The sequence below is a fragment of the Salmo salar genome, chromosome ssa12, assembly GCF_905237065.1.
Source record: "Salmo salar chromosome ssa12, Ssal_v3.1, whole genome shotgun sequence".
Taxonomy (NCBI): Eukaryota; Metazoa; Chordata; class Actinopteri; order Salmoniformes; family Salmonidae; genus Salmo; species Salmo salar.
Window position 1 is genome coordinate 22679362 of NC_059453.1, and position 18138 is coordinate 22697499.

At 42.0% G+C, this 18138-nt stretch overlaps 2 protein-coding genes across 3 annotated transcripts; both read left to right on the forward strand.

The window, feature by feature from the left end:
• The first annotated feature begins 7678 nt into the window (after window positions 1–7678).
• On the forward strand, window positions 7679–15010 carry LOC106564498 (AP-1 complex subunit mu-2). Its single transcript, XM_014130620.2, has 12 exons — window positions 7679–7909; window positions 9332–9488; window positions 9714–9781; window positions 9993–10123; window positions 10754–10901; window positions 11442–11568; window positions 11696–11838; window positions 12217–12288; window positions 12941–13099; window positions 14162–14287; window positions 14495–14570; window positions 14740–15010. The coding sequence occupies exons 1-12, from the start codon at window positions 7868–7870 to the stop codon at window positions 14763–14765; spliced, it is 1275 nt and encodes a 424-aa protein (XP_013986095.1). The 5' UTR covers window positions 7679–7867; the 3' UTR covers window positions 14766–15010.
• Window positions 15011–15300: 290 nt separating this feature from the next.
• Window positions 15301–17696, forward strand: LOC106564499 (cyclin-dependent kinase 4 inhibitor D). Of its 2 annotated transcripts, XM_014130622.2 has the most exons (3): window positions 15309–15666; window positions 16004–16173; window positions 16631–17696. In XM_014130622.2, the coding sequence occupies exons 2-3, from the start codon at window positions 16030–16032 to the stop codon at window positions 17021–17023; spliced, it is 537 nt and encodes a 178-aa protein (XP_013986097.1). In that variant the 5' UTR covers window positions 15309–15666; window positions 16004–16029; the 3' UTR covers window positions 17024–17696. The 2 variants fall into 2 exon arrangements, with proteins under 2 accessions (XP_013986096.1, XP_013986097.1); XM_014130621.2 differs by lacking the exon at window positions 16004–16173 and having other exon boundaries at window positions 15301–15666.
• Window positions 17697–18138: the final 442 nt, after the last annotated feature.

Sequence of the window (18138 nt, forward strand, 5' to 3'; positions counted from 1 at the left end):
TGGAAGTTCAACATGTAGCTAGTAGGTTAATGTTAACTAGCTGGCCTGGCGCATCATTGCCCATGAAAGGAAGTCAGGATAGCGAGCAAGCATTTTAGCCAGGTAGGCTAGGACAACAAAATATATGTGTACTGTATGACAGAGTGATAGACCGTTTCGTCAACATGAAAGAGAGGAGGATAGCATTGGCGTTTGTCTACAAGTAGGGTGAGTCAAAAAAAAAGTATACTTGCACGAATGCACACACACACACACACACACACACACACACACACACACACACACACACACACACACACACACACACACACACACACACACACACACACACACAGAGAGAGAGAGGAATCAGAACCATCGACAGCCACATCATATTTACTGTAGCTTAGATTGATTGGACTAAATGTTTTTGGTATATTTTAGTTGTCACTGTATTAGATTAAGCATAGGTGGTTAGACGATGTTGAAATGTTGAAGTTGAAATGGTGCTGGAATAGTGGAGGCAGCGCCTGTTTTCTTTGTGACTTGCGGTAAACTCTTCGTGGTTCTAAATCAATAGTTGTTTAGTGTTCCGAAAATGTCGGAAACATGAACTTGCTTGAAAAAAATTTTTTGGAAATCTTCATATTTTCAAATAGTACATTTATATTTTCCAACGGGGCTATACATTTGGGTGAGGTTTTTTTCTTGCCTGAGTAGCCTCGTTTCACTGCCAAAAATAAAATTAAACCATCTAGTGTTCAGCGAAATAACAACACAATGTCAAATACAGGTAGCCTAGTCAGATAATTAACATCCAATCACATTAACCGTTACTCTCTTGCAAGAAACCTTCACTCTTGCGCAGACATTTAGAAATGAAACATGACAATTTGAAAAATAAGCCACGGGAGTTTTTTGAGTGAGAATAAAGATGACTTTCAAGTAGTAAGACATGTATAAAAGCAACAGATACCATTGTCACGTCCTGACCATAGTAAGATGTTATTTTCTATGGTAGAGTAGGTCAGGGTGTGACAGGGGGTGTTGGCGCTTTGGTCCCCTCTCTACGACAGCCGTTACAACCATTAATAAGAAAGGGCTAGAAGCGTCTTATATGGTGAGCTATCGAGTGGCTAGGACAGGCAAGCCCCATACTATTGTGGAGGACTTAATTTTTCCTGCTGCTGCGGATATGGCTTGGACAATGCTGGGGGAAAAGGCCAAAAAAGCTATACAGACAATGTCAATCAAATGACGCATCAGTGGCATGGCAGAAGATGTTTTGAAACAATTACTGCTTCGCATACAAGCCAGTGAATTCTATGCGTTACAGCTGGATGAGTCAACAGACCTGGCGGGCCTGGCACAGCTCCTGGTATTTGTCCGTTTCGTTTATGGGGGGTCAATTAAGGAAGACATCCTCTTTCTGCAAACCACTGGAAACCAGGACAACAGAAGATAATATTTTTAAAGTACTGCACAGCTTTGTGACATCAAATGGACTTTGGTGGTCAAGATGTGTTGGTATCTGTACTGATGGCGCAAAAGCCATGACAGGGAGACATAGGGAAGTGGTAACACGCGTGCAAATAGTAGCTCTTCGCACCACTTGGGTACACTGCAGCATCCACCAAGAGGCTCTTGCTGCCAAGGGAATGCCTGATAGCTTGAAAGACGTTTTGGACACTACAGTGACACTACAGTGTCCAAGGCCCCTGAACTCTCGTGTATTTTCTGCATTATGCAATGATATGGGCAGCGACCATGTAACGCTTTTACAACATACAGAAGTGTGCTGGTTATCAAGGAGCTCTTCTCTGTCTGCATTAACAAGGACAACACACAGGTCTTTCCATCATTGTATGATTTTTTTTGTGTGCAAATGAACTCAAGCTTACGGACAACGTCAAATGTGATATAGCGAAGCACCTGAGTGAGCTGGGTGCGCAATTACGCAGGTACTTTCCCCAAACAGACAACACAAGCAACTGGATTCGTTATCCCTTCCATGCCCTGCCTCCAGTCCACTTACTAATATCTGAACAAGAGATTCTCATCGAAATTGCAACAAGCGGATCTGTGAACATTCTATTTAATCGGAAGCCACTGCTAGATTTCTGGATTGGGCTGCGCTCAGAGTTTCTTGCCTTGCCAAATCGCGCTGTTAAGACACTGATGCCCTTTGCAACCACATACCTATGTGAGAGTGGATTCTCAGCCCTCACTAGCATGAAAACTAAGTACAGGCACAGACTGTGTGTGGAAAATGATTTAAGACTGAGACTCTCTCCAATACAACCCAACATTGCAGACTTATGTGCATCCTTTCAAGCACACCCTTCTCATTAACCTGCGGTGAGTTATTCACAAATTTTGATGAACAAATAAGGTTTTATATGTAAGATGGCTAAATAAAGAGCAAAATGATTGATTATTATTATATTATTATTTGTGCCCTGGTCCTACAAGAGGTCTTTGTCACTTCCCACGAGCCAGGTTGTGACAAACTCACACTCATTCTTATGTTTAAGAAATTTATCGTATAGTGTGTGTGTGGCAGGCTTACAATGATGGCAAAAAACAACATTTGAGAGTGCACCGACCCTGGTGCTAGAGTGGGTACGCAGCTGAAGGTTGAATGTTTGAAGGGGTACGGGACTATAAAAAGTTTGGGAACCACTGCTGTAGGTCATGTAACTGTTTGTTACAGGCAATATTTCTTGTGGACTTCACCGGACAAAGGTTGCTCTTCGGTTTTGTGGTGAAACAAAGGTGTGGTTGAATTTATTCTGCCACTGTCTTCTTATTGTCTCGGCCTTTAGGACTATATATCACAGTCACAAGGCATATGAACTAACAGGTTATAGAGCAAACAACGCAATTATCACAACACATAGGGTGTAATATGGCTTTTTCTCTGGCTTCCCCAGTTATTTTGCCCGCAAGCCGCTACTGCACACTACTCAGTGACAGTGTCACTGACAAGAGTGACAAGCAAAAGTCACACCATTAAGAGTAATTGACAAGAATGTTCACTTTAGGGGCTGATCATAGCTAGGTGATACTTAAGAGTCCAGTTATACCAGTCCTTCAACTAGACACCACTCAACCCCCAACTCTAACACCCCAGGCTGAATGTGTCAAGCGTCTCAGAGTAGGAGTGGTGTTCTAGGATCAGGTCCCCTCTTGTCAATTTAATCCGATTAAATCTCTACAAGGCTAAACTCATCCTTGATCAGCTCTCCTGCTCTGAGACTCTTTGTGAATACTGCCACTGGTCCCCCCGTCCATCTTATTCATTCACAGCACTCCTGCTCTGAGACATCTGATACATTGTACATACATCCTCGTATCTCCTTCCCACAAGAGAGAATGCTTCTGTGTACTGTAGATAAAGCCAAGGGCTTGGATCTCATTACGGCAGTCAAAATGATGGACATTAGTTTCATTTGACCCAATACTCTCTCTCAAACACAATCTTGTCTGCATGGTACCTCCTAGTACTAACCCTGACTGATTGCAATGTTGCAATGTTTCCTCTCACTATAGTCAAAAGATACGACACATGTATGTCAATATGATCCATTTTAAGTCATCAAGGTGTGCTATTATATCACATTTTACTATATACAGTGCCTTGCAAAAGTATTCAGACCCCTTGGATTTCTTCACACTTTATTGTGTTACAAAATGGGATTCAAATTAATTTCATTCTAATTTTTTTAATTAACAATCTACACAAAATACTGTAATGCACAGGAGGTTGGTGGGATCTTAATTGGGGTTGATGGGCTCGTGGTAATGGCTGGAGTTTAAGCGGTTTCCTTCCTCTGTGGTAACTGAGTTAGGAAGGACGCCTGTATCTTTGTAGTGAATGGGTGTATTGATACACCATCCAAAGTGTAATTAATAACTTCACCATGCTCAAGGGATATTTAATGTCTGTTTTGTTTTTTTTGTTTTTTTTTACCCATCTACCAACAGGGTGCCCTTCTTTGCGGTGATTAGAAAACCTCTAGTCTTTGTGGTTGAATCTGTGTTTGAAATTCACTGCTCGACTGAGGGACCTTAGAGATAATTGTATGTGTGGGGTACCGAAATGAGGAGGTCATTCAAAAATCATGTTCAAAACTATTACTGCACAGTCCATGCAACTTATTATGTGACATAAAAAGCAAATGTTTACTCCTAAAGTTATTTAGGCTAGCCAAAACAAAGGGGTTGAATACTTAATGACTCAAGACATTTGAGCTTTTCATAATTTATTAATTTGTCAAAATTTGGACCAAAAAAAAAACTATTCCACATTTAAAATATGTGGTATTGCGTGTAGGCCAGTGACACAAAAATCTATTTTAAATTCAGGCTGTAACACAACAAAATGTGGTAAAAGTCAAGGGCTGTGAATACTTTTTGAAGGCACTCTATCTACCTAAATGACTTTCTACCCCTAGACATGGACTCTGTACTGGTACCCCGTGTATATAGATAGACAAGTCATCGTTACTCATTGTGTATTTATTCCGTGTGTTATTATTTGTCTATTATTTTTGTCTCTGCATTTTTGGGAAGGGCTCGTGAGTATGCATTTCACCGTTAGTCTACACCTGTTGTTTACAAAGTTTACATTTGATTTGAATGGTATTTAGCTTACTTATATAAAGTATACATAGGTGAGCTATGCAGGAAGTGAATGAATAGATCAGTCTATGAGCTGTGATGTCGTTATCTACTCCTCAAGGACAGACCTGTTCTCTATCAATGAATAACATCTGACAGGAACTAGCATCCACAATCCTTAGTAGGAGTGGTCTACACGTGGAGTCTACCTAGACAGCCAGGAACATCCAATGGATAGAGAATACATAGGATCACCTTGTCATCCTCGTGATATTTCTGTCAGGTTTTTGTGCGGTACCTATGCATGTGCAAAAAGTTTGCCAACATTTTTAATAATGTATGCCATTTAGCAGATACCTTTTCTTAAAGTGGCTTATAACAAGTGACTGCATAGATGTTTGTACTGGTGGCCCCAGGAGGCCCCAGTGGAACATTCAGTACAGTTTTACTGTAGATCAACAGTCTTCTGATAAATCTTTGAATTCAACATATAACTGCAATACAAAGCTGGGGGTGCAATTCTGGGGTTGTTTTTGTGGCCTAACCTTCACTCCCCTTCGTTAGATGCAGTATGTTGTAGTGAAGCCAAGCTATAATAGTGTTATGATGGGTAAAATGACACCTGCAGGTAAAACATGTGAAAGTGCAGAGCAATGGCAATTATACAGGGTCTGTATCCACATACACTCCATCAGCATCACTGTTGACAGATGCACAGTTATCGCCCTTTATAGCCATTCAAATGAGTCTAGATCCACAGTGTGCTAGACCCCTATGGCTTTAAGATACACACTGAAACACAGGTGACAAACAATGTTTGTCCCCAGGGGATAGGCTCATAGACAACACTATCTCCTGTATTGTCACCTCACCTGACTATTTACATATTGTCATTGCGCCGTCTCCCATTGGCCAGCGATGTCACAAAGGGGCGGGGTCAGAACATCACACCACTCTGACAGTCTACGAGGGGGAGTGTCTTGTGACATGAGAACAGGAAGTCACTTCAGGAACAGGAACACAGGTCACTAGCCAGTTTACCAAACAGAACAGAGTGGTACTGGCTGTACTGGTCTGGTGATAAGCAATAACAATAGTCTCTGTCTCAGAGACCCAAAGCCACCAGCTACTACCCAGAGCAATGCTTCCTCTCAGGCTGCAGGGGAGGACACACTTTGAAACACACTGCTGCACCCAACAAACACACCCAGACACATGTAGGCCAACTAGTCACTAGTAGTTCTACCATCGATATGTTCAGTGGTGGCTCTACACTGTTGAAAATTGGTAGGAGTGAGAGTAAGACTGGTCAAGAGCATCACCACTTAGTTGGTCCATTACATTTCTCCATATGCCCCGGTCAGGCCTGTACATACCATGTTGAAGTCTGAGGGCTAAATGAACTGAGCTTGTGATGGTTTGAGCCATCATGTGAAGGGGAGATGATTTGACTGGCGCAGGTGTTCTTAACTAGGTCATGACAATAGCAGCTGCGTCAATGTGTCGTCAGTTGTGTATGTCTACCTCTTTATGGCACTCAGCAGTGCACTGAATGAACAATAGAATGTACAGTCATATCGACCCACTAGATGGCCAAGCTGCAAAGTCGTAAAAATGTATTGATTTTTTTTGCTTTTTTTTAAATCTTAATTTAAGGTAAGGGTTAGGCATAAGGTTAGCAGTGTGGTTAAGGTTAGGTTTAAAATCAGTCGTTGGAGGGCAATTTGGGTCCCGGTCAATTTCTCATTTGGGTCTTGAGCTGATAAAGTTTAAGAATCCCTGGGATAGATAGTAGCAAGAAGCTACTGTTGAACAGTTTAACTTGTTGACCTACTGTATAGTAAAACCTAGAGAGGTAGAGGAAAAGTCATTTGTTTCCCTTGGAGTCTGTCTGACCTACAAGCCATTTGTTTCCTTTGGAGTCTGTCTGACCTACAAGCCATTTGTTTCCCTTGGAGTCTGTCTGACCTACAAGCCATTTGTTTCCTTTGGAGTCTGTCTGACCTACAAGCCATTTGTTTCCTTTGGAGTCTGTCTGACCTACAAGCCATTTGTTTCCTTTGGAGTCTGTCTGACCTACAAGACATTTGTTTCCCTTGGAGTCTGTCTGACCTACAAGCCATTTGTTTCCCTTGGAGTCTGTCTGACCTACAAGCCATTTGTTTCCTTTGGAGTCTGTCTGACCTACAAGCCATTTGTTTCCCTTGGAGTCTGTCTGACCTACAAGACATTTGTTTCCCTTGGAGTCTGTCTGACCTACAAGCCATTTGTTTCCTTTGGAGTCTGTCTGACCTACAAGACATTTGTTTCCCTTGGAGTCTGTCTGACCTACAAGCCATTTGTTTCCTTTGGAGTCTGTCTGACCTACAAGACATTTGACATAATGCCTGTTTAAAGTCAAGGTCACCAGGTCAAAATAAATCTAGTTGGGAAAAGCTCCAGCCATCTAAAGTAAATTTACATTTACATTTTACATTTTAGTCATTTAGCAGACGTTCTTATCCAGAGCGACTTACAGTAGTGAATGCATACATTACATACATTTCAATTCATTTAAATTCTAGGTATGTGAAGCAGAAAATAAAAGCCAGGATTGACTTGACAAGATGAGAGTAAAAATACAAAATATTTCAAGATCACATGAAACTGTTATCAGCAGGCCAGGCCTACAGACCATAGAGTCTATAGACTGTATGGCAGTGGAGGCTGCTGAGGGGAGGACGGCTCATAAGAATGTCTTGAACAGAGCGGATGGAATGGCATCATGCAGATGGAAACCATGTGTTTGATGTATTTGATACCATTCCACTTATACAACTCCAACCATTACCACGAGCCTGTCCTCCCAATTAAGGTGCCACCAGCCTCCTGTGCTGTATGGTACAGAATAGATAGATGTTTTTTGCAATCGTTACTTTTCTAATGTACGGATGCCCTCTTGTGGAAGTCGTGAGTATTGCGCTAAAAGTTCCTACCTGCATTTATGGATCTCTTGCGCCATCTCGCGAAATAATCGAGCAGTGCGTCCAGGCCTCTTGTTTTTCCATACAGGTGAGTGCGATGCTGTTAATGTTTTACCTGGAGGCCCGTGACGTCAGATCCGACGTTCCCTTCAAGAAAAGGAACCGTGGAAGCCATGAGTACATTTATACCCATTTAGACAACTTTACTGGCGAAAGGAAACGCTTTAAAGGTTAACTTGAATTTAAGCGGACAAGCTTGTAGTGGTTGAAATACTTGCGGAGTGATCCATTTGGTGCTGATAATGTCTGCCTCCGCTGTCTTCGTTCTGGACTTGAAAGGAAAGGTAAGATCACTTCTCATTTTGATTATGGTCATTGATAACGTTATAAACCATGTCCGTTTTAGCTTGACTTGACCTTAACTCGCTTTTGTTTGGGATTGTAATCGAGTTTGTTCAACGTTTGCTCTTGCCATTAAACATTAATAGATAGCCACGTCGTTAAAGATTAATTCGTTGCCTGTGACAGTTCCATTCAAGCCTTGCACAAGTCACTTCCGGACACAAGTGGATAGAAACAGGTCATAAGGCCAGTGGCTGCATCCTTTTTAGACTTGACAAATTCTTATACCAGGTGTTATGAAAAAAGCTGCCACAAATGAATTACATATCATTTCCAAACATGAAAGTGAATATAGTAAGTGAGTCAAAGTTGCCTGGCACCTGTCATCTTGTGTACATTGTAGAAGGATAGTGCAAAGATTAACACATTATAAATCACATTTAGTTGGGCAGACAACACAGTAATTCCTGTTGTAAACAGAAGAGAATGCTCTATTCAGGTTTCTTATCCACAAACAAACATTGACCACAACCAGTATAGCCTGAATCTCTCACAGCTAGAGGTGTAATTTGATAAAAATATTCCATCCCTCTACAATAGGCCTAGAAGTCATGGGAGGGGAAAGAGGACATGGTTTCAGGTGGCACAACAGCAAGAGGTTGTATTAGGCTACATGCAAATTAGTAGGCCTAGGCAACTATATTCAGCCGCCGGCCAGAACATAATTATAATAATTTGTACACTGCAAATCGACCACAACTAAGCCAAAAAGACGTATTTGAAAATAATAATTTCATACCTTGATTACATTGAGACACGATCATTGAATTAAACTCAATTTTAGCTGAATTCTTGTTAATATATTTTTTTTTTTTTTTTTTACAAAAACTAAAAATCCCAAAAAATATATATTTTATATTGATTTAACTAAAACAATTATCACTTGGGCCGCCTGTTGTTGAACCCCTGGCCTAGGCGGACACAACAACTGACAAGCCACAATAGCCACCGTTACAAGCCTGTAGCATGGTACTACTGTACACCTAGACTTTGTTGGCACTGCAGCATCTTGAATGAGTGACAGGTCTAGCTCTGGAGCCCATTCTCAGCCATCTGATCTCTTGTCAAGGCAAAGAGTTGTCAAGCCCTTATGTTCTTCCTTCATTTAGCATTCCTTAGAGATGGAATCGAACTCTCTCACCCATTGACCTCTACGCTACATTACCTCATCACCTCTCTGACCATTGACCTTTGTTACATTACCTCATTACCTCTCTCACCCATTGACCTTTAGTAGGACCATGAGTTTTTTTACAGTCACGTCACATGGTTAGGAAAAACTCAGGTGCCTTAAGGGTGACCTTTGACCCATATAGTTTGTTATTGTTTTTCTTTCCCTATTAATTTCCCCTCTTACCCTGCAGGTGCTCATATGTCGGAACTACAAGGGCGACGTGGACATGGCTGAGATTGACAATTTCCTGCCTTTGCTCATGACACAGGAAGAGGAGGGCCTTACAAGTCCAATCATGTCGCACGGCAACGTTCACTTCCTGTGGATCAAGCACAGCAACCTGTACTGTATCCTTATAACGAGTTGAGTCGCTAGCCAGCTAAAAGTTAATCATTACCATTGTGTAGCCTGTATAAATAATGTTAGCTTTACTAATGAGATGTTAATCGAACCTACACGAAGACAAATATGTGTTTTTCCCTAGAGTAAAGATGATAATGAACTTCTTAAACATATTACCCTAGGACCTTAGAATAGGCCTGTGTGTTCTATCTACCTTGACGTTCTAACAGTGGTGGCCACTACCAACAAGAACTCCAATGCCTCTCTGGTCTATGCCTTCCTCTATAAAGTGGTTGAGGTGAGTCAGAGGTCTCTCTGTGCTGTCTTAACAACTCCACTGCTGTCATTTTCACCCCCAATGGCTGAGTCCGAAGTGTTTCTCTCTACCAAAAGACCTGCATAATGTGTCTACTGGTTTCTCCCGACCCATTTGACATAACATGTTCCTAACATGATCATAATTCACATATTATTTCTGAGGTTGCCAATCGACGTTGTGTTGTTTCCAGGTGTTCACAGAGTACTTTACAGAGTTGGAGGAGGAGAGCATACAGGACAACTTTGTGGTGGTCTATGAGCTACTGGACGAGCTCATGGACTTTGGCTTCCCCCAGACCACCGACAGCAAGATCCTGCAGGAGTGAGTGACACCCGCTCACTTACTTACTTGCTTATGGCTGTCCTTCGATGATGACGCTGCTCCCAGTTGTGTTTTTTGTGTGGAGTTGTGTTAGTGCCATTGCATGTGGCTGTGCAGGCCAAGTCGAGACCTGTGGTTTGCCACATGAGGGGCAGGTGAATTCTCCACCGCAGAGGGGTGTCCCTGCTGCACGCTGGTGTCGTTGTGCAAGACGTTTCGATTCTCCTCTCTGGGATTGTGTCCTGGAGGTGTGTGAAACCCAGGTGGAAGGTGGGACGCCACCTTCCACCTGGAAGCATCTGCTAAATGGCTTAATAATAATAATAATAATAATAATAATAATAATAATAATAATATTATTATTATTATGAATATGCAGCTTTAATAGACAGATACTTTATGGTGTTGGGTCTAGAACCAGTAAGGACAAGTTTTGGGACTTCTGAAAGTTCAATCCAACTGATCTCCATACTGTCTGGCTCTACTACAGGTACATGGAATGTTATCTTGACTTAGCCTGATCCCAGATCTGTTTGTGCTGTCTTGCCAATTCCTGGTCCTTGTAATTCATTGTCATACAAAACAGATCTGGGATCAAGCTACTGATGTCCATACTGGCTGTCTCTCCAGGTACATCACCCAGGAGGGCACCAAGCTGGAGGTGGCTAAGACCAAGGTTCCCACCACTGTCACCAACGCTGTGTCCTGGAGGTCAGAGGGCATCAAGTACAAGAAGAATGAGGTCTTCATCGACGTCATCGAGTCCATCAACTTACTGGTGAGTGGTTTACCATAAGGATGCTGGGTTTGATACATGCAATTCGGCAATGACTTTGCTTGTGTTTGGGCAATATCAATAATTGTCATAATTGATTTTGTGTATATAATGCTTTAATCTCCATAGTGATCAATATTTTCCTGAAAATGAAAATACCAATAACCTTTGCTTTCTGAATAATTGATTCATTTAATTGATTAAAGCTGGAATCCTTAATTGGTGGAAGTGCCACGCCTGTTTGCGATATTACAACAACAAAGAAGTTACTGGAAACAACAAACAGTTTTTTTTCCTCAGACATCACTGCACGCGCGAACAGCAGAATATGTAGTTGTTTTCCCCTACTGCCGAATGCTCCTCTCCGCCGTATCTCCTCAACAAAACATAAACAATACCGAAGGTGCTGGGGTGAACACTGGTGCTTTTCCCCTAATGTGGATTTGATCTTTAATTGGCTGAGCATTCTCTCAATAAATCAACTAGCTACTGTATTAAAAGTCTCCATCAGAGGTTGACCCCTGTGTCATGTGTTGACCCCAGGTGAACGCCAATGGCAGTGTGATGAGCAGTGACATCGTGGGCACCGTCAAGCTGAAGACCATGCTGTCTGGCATGCCTGAGCTGAGACTGGGACTCAATGACCGAGCGCTGTTCGCGCTCACTGGCCGTATGTACAATACACACACACAGGCTAGCAGTGAGCACACACACACACAAACACACACACACAGTCACCGCTTCTCAGATGCAATTGCATTTTAGATGTTGATGAAAATAAGTGTGTGTGTGTTCAGGAGACAAGGGGAAGACTGTAACGATGGAGGACGTTAAGTTTCACCAGTGTGTTCGTCTGTCCCGTTTCGAGAGTGACCGCACCATCTCCTTCATCCCTCCTGACGGAGAGTCTGAACTCATGTCCTACCGCATCAACACTCACGTGAGTTATCTCTGAAAATGTGCACGTGTCCCTCATAAATGACCTCCCTAAATACCCTCATCCCTCCCTCATACAGTTTCACTCTTCCATTGCACTGTTACATTACTGTACCGAAATCAATACTTGAGTCAGCTGTAAGCCCTGTCTGTATCAAGTACAGTGGTGTAGTGGAGGGTAAACACTTCATGCACCATTTTTTTATTTTGGTGTGTGCACTTACCCACCTTTTTGGGGAAAAATGCATTGAAAGTAAAGGGAGTGTTACATGACTCACCGCGAACGGCGATCAGCCTATTTTTCAACCACTTCATCACTGATAAAGTAGTATAATGGCTTTCCAGTTGACGGTAGAACTAACTACATTCTGTATCCCTACAGGTGAAGCCTCTGATATGGATTGAGTCTGTCATCGAGAAGTTCTCTCACAGTCGAGTCGAGATCATGGTTAAGGTAGTGTTATATAGTATCTCAGAGCACCGTAGCACCATTAGGTGCAAAAACTTAACTTACCCAGTTGCGGCCCACTTTTTGGAAGCAAACCATCCGATTTCGTCTCTGCGTTATATTGGCATCGAACATGTCACCCTCCCGAGGAGAGGGGGTGACCTTGATAATTTATTGTTGAAACGAGAGGCTGCCTGGATCTTTAACTTAAAGACCCTTGCACCCTTCGGTCTCAACATAGACTTTGATCTGAAGCCATTCTTGTGATAATTGTGATTTTGCCATTGTAATTGCTAGATACATCTTAGACTACAAATGCTATGATCGTATGCTATCCATTTGTTTGTCTCTTTGTATGTTCTTTGTATGCCATTTTTTTATTTTTTTATATTTGAGTTAACCAATGATATTAGGCCATACTTGGCCATGATTACAAACACCTGTGTGTCTCTTGACACTATATAAATGACTCATCTCGCAGTGTTTGTGATGATACCCTGATGAAGACAGCTTGGCTGTCGAAACGTTGGTTATTACATTTTTGCATCTGAGCTCTTAGAGTGTGCGGCTCCCTTATTTTCTAGTGTTATATAGTAACACTCAGTGTATGAATCTATGCATTGTCCTATGCTACAGTTGCCTTTCTCTATTTCCATAGGCTAAAGGTCAGTTCAAGAAGCAGTCAGTAGCCAACAACGTGGAGGTGCGGGTGCCCGTCCCCAGTGACGCTGACTCCCCCAAGTTTAAGACCAGTACGGGCCACGCTAAATACGTCCCTGAGAAGAACCTGGCTGTGTGGACTATCAAGTCCTTCCCTGTAAGTGTTCCATCCAAGCAGCACTTCTGTCTCCAGCCGATCTTCCCTGTTGACAAAACTCAAGGCCAAATATATAGAGCCATTTTTTTGTTTACAAGCAAATGTTCCGTTCGAGTGAAGCGCGCGCTGCTTCGCAACAAAAAGCTCTGTAGCAGGATAGCTAACCCTGATGTCGGGACCTTGACAAACTTAACAGTGAGAGAGTGATGACCATGAAAACACGTAAGACTGATGGCTACAGCTATGTTCAACAAGTATATTATTCTCCTGGCTTTATCTAGCTCTAGTTGTGGTATTTTACCTTGCCTCACTGGCTTGCTAACTTGCTAGGTAATCAATCCTCTGATGACGATGTTGTAGACGATAACCATCTGATTTAATTGCACAAGCTGCATTTGAAGCCAGAGGATTCTGTATCTCACTCCCATGTAAATAAACCCCTTTCTGATTCTGAACTGTGAGCAACTTTTCATGATGTGGCTGTCGGCCAGGAAATGGGTCTATAATGTACCATAGAATTTAGAACATTAAGGCTCCTGACCTGGAAAAACTCCAGCCTCTTTCTGGTCAGGACACATCATCAGGACGAAAAACTCAGGGCTCTATATGAACCATCTCATCCTTTCTGTAATTTTTCTCTCTGTATCTCTCCGCCCCCCTTTCTTTTTCTGTCTGTCTGTCTGTCTGTCTCTCTGTGTCTCTCTCTCTCTCTGTGTCTCTCTCTCTCTCTGTGTCTCTCTCTCTCTCTGTGTCTCTCTCTCTCTCTCTGTGTCTCTCTCTCTCTCTGTGTCTCTCTCTCTCTCTGTGTCTCTCTCTCTCTCTGTGTCTCTCTCTCTCTCTGTGTCTCTCTCTCTGTCTGTGTCTCTCTGTCTCTCTCTCTCTCTGTCTCTCTCTCTGTCTCTCTGTCTCTGTCTGTCTGTCTGTCTCTCTCTCTCTGTCTGTCTGTCTCTCTCTCTGTCTGTCTCTCTCTGTCTGTGTCTCTCTGTCTGTGTCTCTCTGTCTCTCTCTCTCTGTCTCTCTGTCTCTGTCTCTCTGTCTCTGTGTGTGTCGCTGTCGCTCCAGGGCGGTAAGGAGTTTCTGATGCGGGCCAGCTTTGGCCTGCCCAGTGTGGAGAATGATGAGATGGAGGGCAAACCTCCCATCACTGTCAACTTTGAGATTCCATACTTCACAGTGTCAGGGATACAGGTGAGCTGTGTGTGTGCTTGCGCATGTGAGTATACTGTATTGACCTTTTGAAAACAAGCTTATGTGGAACCAAAGTGGTAACTTACTTAGCATAAAGTAGCACAGACTACAAGTGCCTCATTTGGTTAGGCAAATCAAATGGTCCATTATATCAAGTTACACTGACCTGATCTCTCTCCTCTCCTCTGTCACTCTGTGTGCCTCAAGGTGCGGTACATGAAAATTATAGAGAAGAGTGGTTACCAGGCCTTGCCCTGGGTCAGATACATCACACAGAGTGGAGGTAGGACTGCCATGCTCTTTAGATATAGCTTACTCATGTATAGTGAAAAGAGACCCATCATTTAGTCATAGAGAGAGAGAAATGTAAGAAAAAAATGATTTTTACTTTTTAAAATTAGAACTAGTATTTATCCTATAGTATTTTTATTGTTCTGTTTTCTTTCATTTAGATTACCAACTACGGAGTAACTTCTAAACCATGGTGGCTAACTTCTTCATTTGCTTCCAGAGATCATTGTTCAATTTAATTGCACACTAAAAAAGGGAAAATGTCTTTGAATTTCATTGAAATGCTCTACTTAATAATGTTACTGTATAAAATTGTTTGTGATTTTTATTTCATGCAATGTAATTTGAGATTTAACTTGATTTTAATTGCTTTACTCATTGTCTCTTAGATTGTTAAATGTTTATATTAAATTATAGCCTTGAAATACCTTTTATGGGGGTGTTTTTCTTGTGTATTATTACATTTAGTGAACAAAACATTTTAGCTTTAAATGTATTGTTTTATATCATCCAAAATGCTAGCTGCTATTTTAGCCAGAAAGTATATAAAATCACATATCAAACGTTTTTCACACCCATTGGCACGTTTTAGTGACACAACTGTCAATCGCGGGCATTTGAGAACGATTTCTTCAATAACCCGCCTTTTTTTCTACATGACTTTGGAGACTTACTATAAAATTTCTGACTTTGGAGATTTACTATAACATTTTAGAAATATGAATGAATGTACTTTGAAGACATCAACGTCCGCAAAATTGCCCGCCTTCTACGCTATGGCTTCTCATTGGTCGACTCAACTGTTACCACAGTGATACTGTAGCAACCAGTGACTGTATGGTGGCAACCAAGTCATTACTCCACCCACCTCGCCATTCAACGCGCTGATTGGTCGAGATACGTTCTGTCCAATGTTTGTAAATGTTGGTTGGGTAAACGGTAGCGTAGTTCTCAGCGCGCAAATTAAAGGTCCTGCAGCCTTCAAAGTTATTCAACATTTACCTGCTGTGATTTATTTCAAAAGTATCTCGGAAAAAGGACAGAAAAGAAGACCCTGTAACGGTCGGGATCTTTTCAAAACAGACAAGGTAACTACCTTTTCATATGAGTTTTGATTCCCCTTTGAGACTGCTAGCTACTAGCTAGCATTATTATCCTGCGCTACTAGCTAGAATTGGGCTCCACAATTTCTAAGAAATAACGTTGTGAAGTGTGTGTAATATATATATTGTTGGCATTTTGTTCTCACTATAATATGTTGGTTGAACTACTCGCAACTAGCTTGCTAACGTTTGCTGGTTGGGGATAAATGATAGTGAGTTAGCTAACGAGACGAACTGGCTAGCGTAGCTCGACTCGAACAGTTGATTACAATTAGATACGTGGTAGCTACTCAGCTAGCTATTTCTTCTATAAATATTTTAGGGAGAAAATATAGAAATCCGCACACAATGGTCCTGAGTCAGAGTGATGCGGCCAAGAGCCTGACCGCAGCCGCAGCAAAGGGAAATACGGACGAGGTCAGGAGGATGCTAGGGCCTGAATGCAGAGTACACCCCGATACTGTCAATCAATTTGGCAAGACCGCTCTACAGGTAACCAACTTCCTCATTGAACTTTCATTGTGTCCTAGCCTGTAATATTAAGACTCAAACTGTGTTGGCTTTGAATGTAATATAGGTAGCTAACTAAGTCTGTGTGGGTGGGAGAGGGAGACAACAACAGATCTGTCAGCCCATGGTTGCTTCCTCAGAATGGTTTCTTATACCTTGTTGTTTGAATGAAATCCAGTGAAAACCCAGAGTTAAACTATATTTTCTTTGAAGCATCAAGTAACAACCTTGTCTATTGCTCATTAATAGCTAAAGTGTTGGACAACCATTCTGACAAATGTACCTAACCTAGCTACCTATATCCTTTATAATTCCCCTGCATTAAATTGTTACAATCCGATGAACTCTCTCCCACTAGGCCTATGTCAAACACTGCATCATGTGATGAATAACATTTGGTAATGCCCTCTAACATCAAGTCTCCTTCTGTTCTCCCTAGGTGATGATGATGGGCAACTCCAACGTGGCCAGCTTACTGTTGGAGCACGGAGCCGACCCAAACATCACAGACAGGCGAGGAGTCTCACCGGCACATGATGCGGCACGCACTGGCTTCGTGGACACACTCCGGGTTCTGGTGGAGTTCGGCGCGTCAGTCAACATGCCAGACCACACCGGCACCCTACCCATCCACATCGCTGTCCGAGAGGGCTACTGGGACGTCATTGAGTTCCTTGCACCACTCTCCAACCTGAAACACCCCAACACCAGTGGAGAGACAGCGGTGGACCTCGCCCGAGCCTCATCGTCATGTACACCGGACGTGGTGGAGCTTCTAGAGAGACAGCTGGAGTCTAAAGTGTTCTCTCACTCCCCACCTCTCCCTCTTTAGGAGTTAGATGGACTCTACCACCAACCCCCCCCTCTCTATGCCGAATTGGATGGTGCATAGACTCCCCTTCTACACCTACCTTACCTACACTCTCCTCTCAAAATCTGGTGACTTGAATTCGTTGATGTATACTTTACTTTGTAAAGTATGATTTTTAGTAACTGGTCGAGGTTGACTTGTGTTTACCGTCCTGTTTTGGCAGCTTATGGAAGAATAAGTATGGTGGACATTATTTGGACACTATTTTTGCACAGAGCAAAGCACCTTTTGATGGTAAATTTGACCTCTTTGATTCAGGAGTGCACACTTGTACATGGCTTTATTGAGTGTTTGTGATTACTTATATTGCATTATTCCTCATTGTGAAGGAAATTGAACTGTTAGAATTTTTTTTTTTTCTTCCAAACTTTGATATTTTGACTTGACATGGTGTATCCCGTGATGACTACATTCCATGGTAGTTGTGTTTATCTTTGAAAACTTGTCTTTTGTTAGGCGTATTTTGAATTTTACATGTATTTATTTATTGAAAATATTCTTATGAACTTTTGTAAATAGCTACATTTATTGTCAATTTTGTTTTTGAGATGTTATTTATATACAAATACTATTGAAAATTAAGTATTCATTCCTTCTTGGAAGACTGAAGCACAAAATAAAGTGTTTAACTTTACCTTTTTTGTTTCTATTCTATGGAACTTGGCTAAAGAGTTACTGTTGGTAAAATAGCAACAACAGGTTATACAATTTAGAATTATGTCTGACCTAAAATTCAGAACCTTGATCAAAAGAATCTTCTATATTATTACACCCATGAAGTCCATATACAAGGATTTTGATGACAAGTGCAGTTCTCTATTGTGGCCACAGGAGGTCACTATCCAACTAGAGTTGAGGAGCCAAGAAGGGAGGCAAACCCATAGAGAAGTCCTCCATCTTTAGATCTGTGCCATTATAGCGTCTGTGATAGGGAAAGGGGGGTACCTAGTCAGTTGTCCAACTGAATGTACTCAACTAAAATGTGTCTTCCACATTTAACCCAACCTCTGAATCAGAGAGGTGTGGGGGGCTGCCTTAATCAATATCCATGGCACCTGGGGAACAGTGGGTTAACT

Excerpts from the sequence above, each read along its gene's own strand:
- LOC106564498 (XM_014130620.2), top strand. The coding sequence starts at position 7,868 with ATGTCTGCCTCCGCTGTCTTCGTTCTGGACTTGAAAGGAAAG. Across the intron at positions 10,902-11,441 it reads TCGAGTCCATCAACTTACTG|GTGAACGCCAATGGCAGTGT; the intron begins GTGAGTGGTTTA and ends TGTTGACCCCAG. Across the intron at positions 11,839-12,216 it reads CCTACCGCATCAACACTCAC|GTGAAGCCTCTGATATGGAT; the intron begins GTGAGTTATCTC and ends GTATCCCTACAG.
- LOC106564499 (XM_014130621.2), top strand. The coding sequence starts at position 15,490 with ATGTTTGTAAATGTTGGTTGGGTAAACGGTAGCGTAGTTCTCAGCGCG. Across the intron at positions 15,667-16,630 it reads ATCTTTTCAAAACAGACAAG|GTGATGATGATGGGCAACTC; the intron begins GTAACTACCTTT and ends TGTTCTCCCTAG.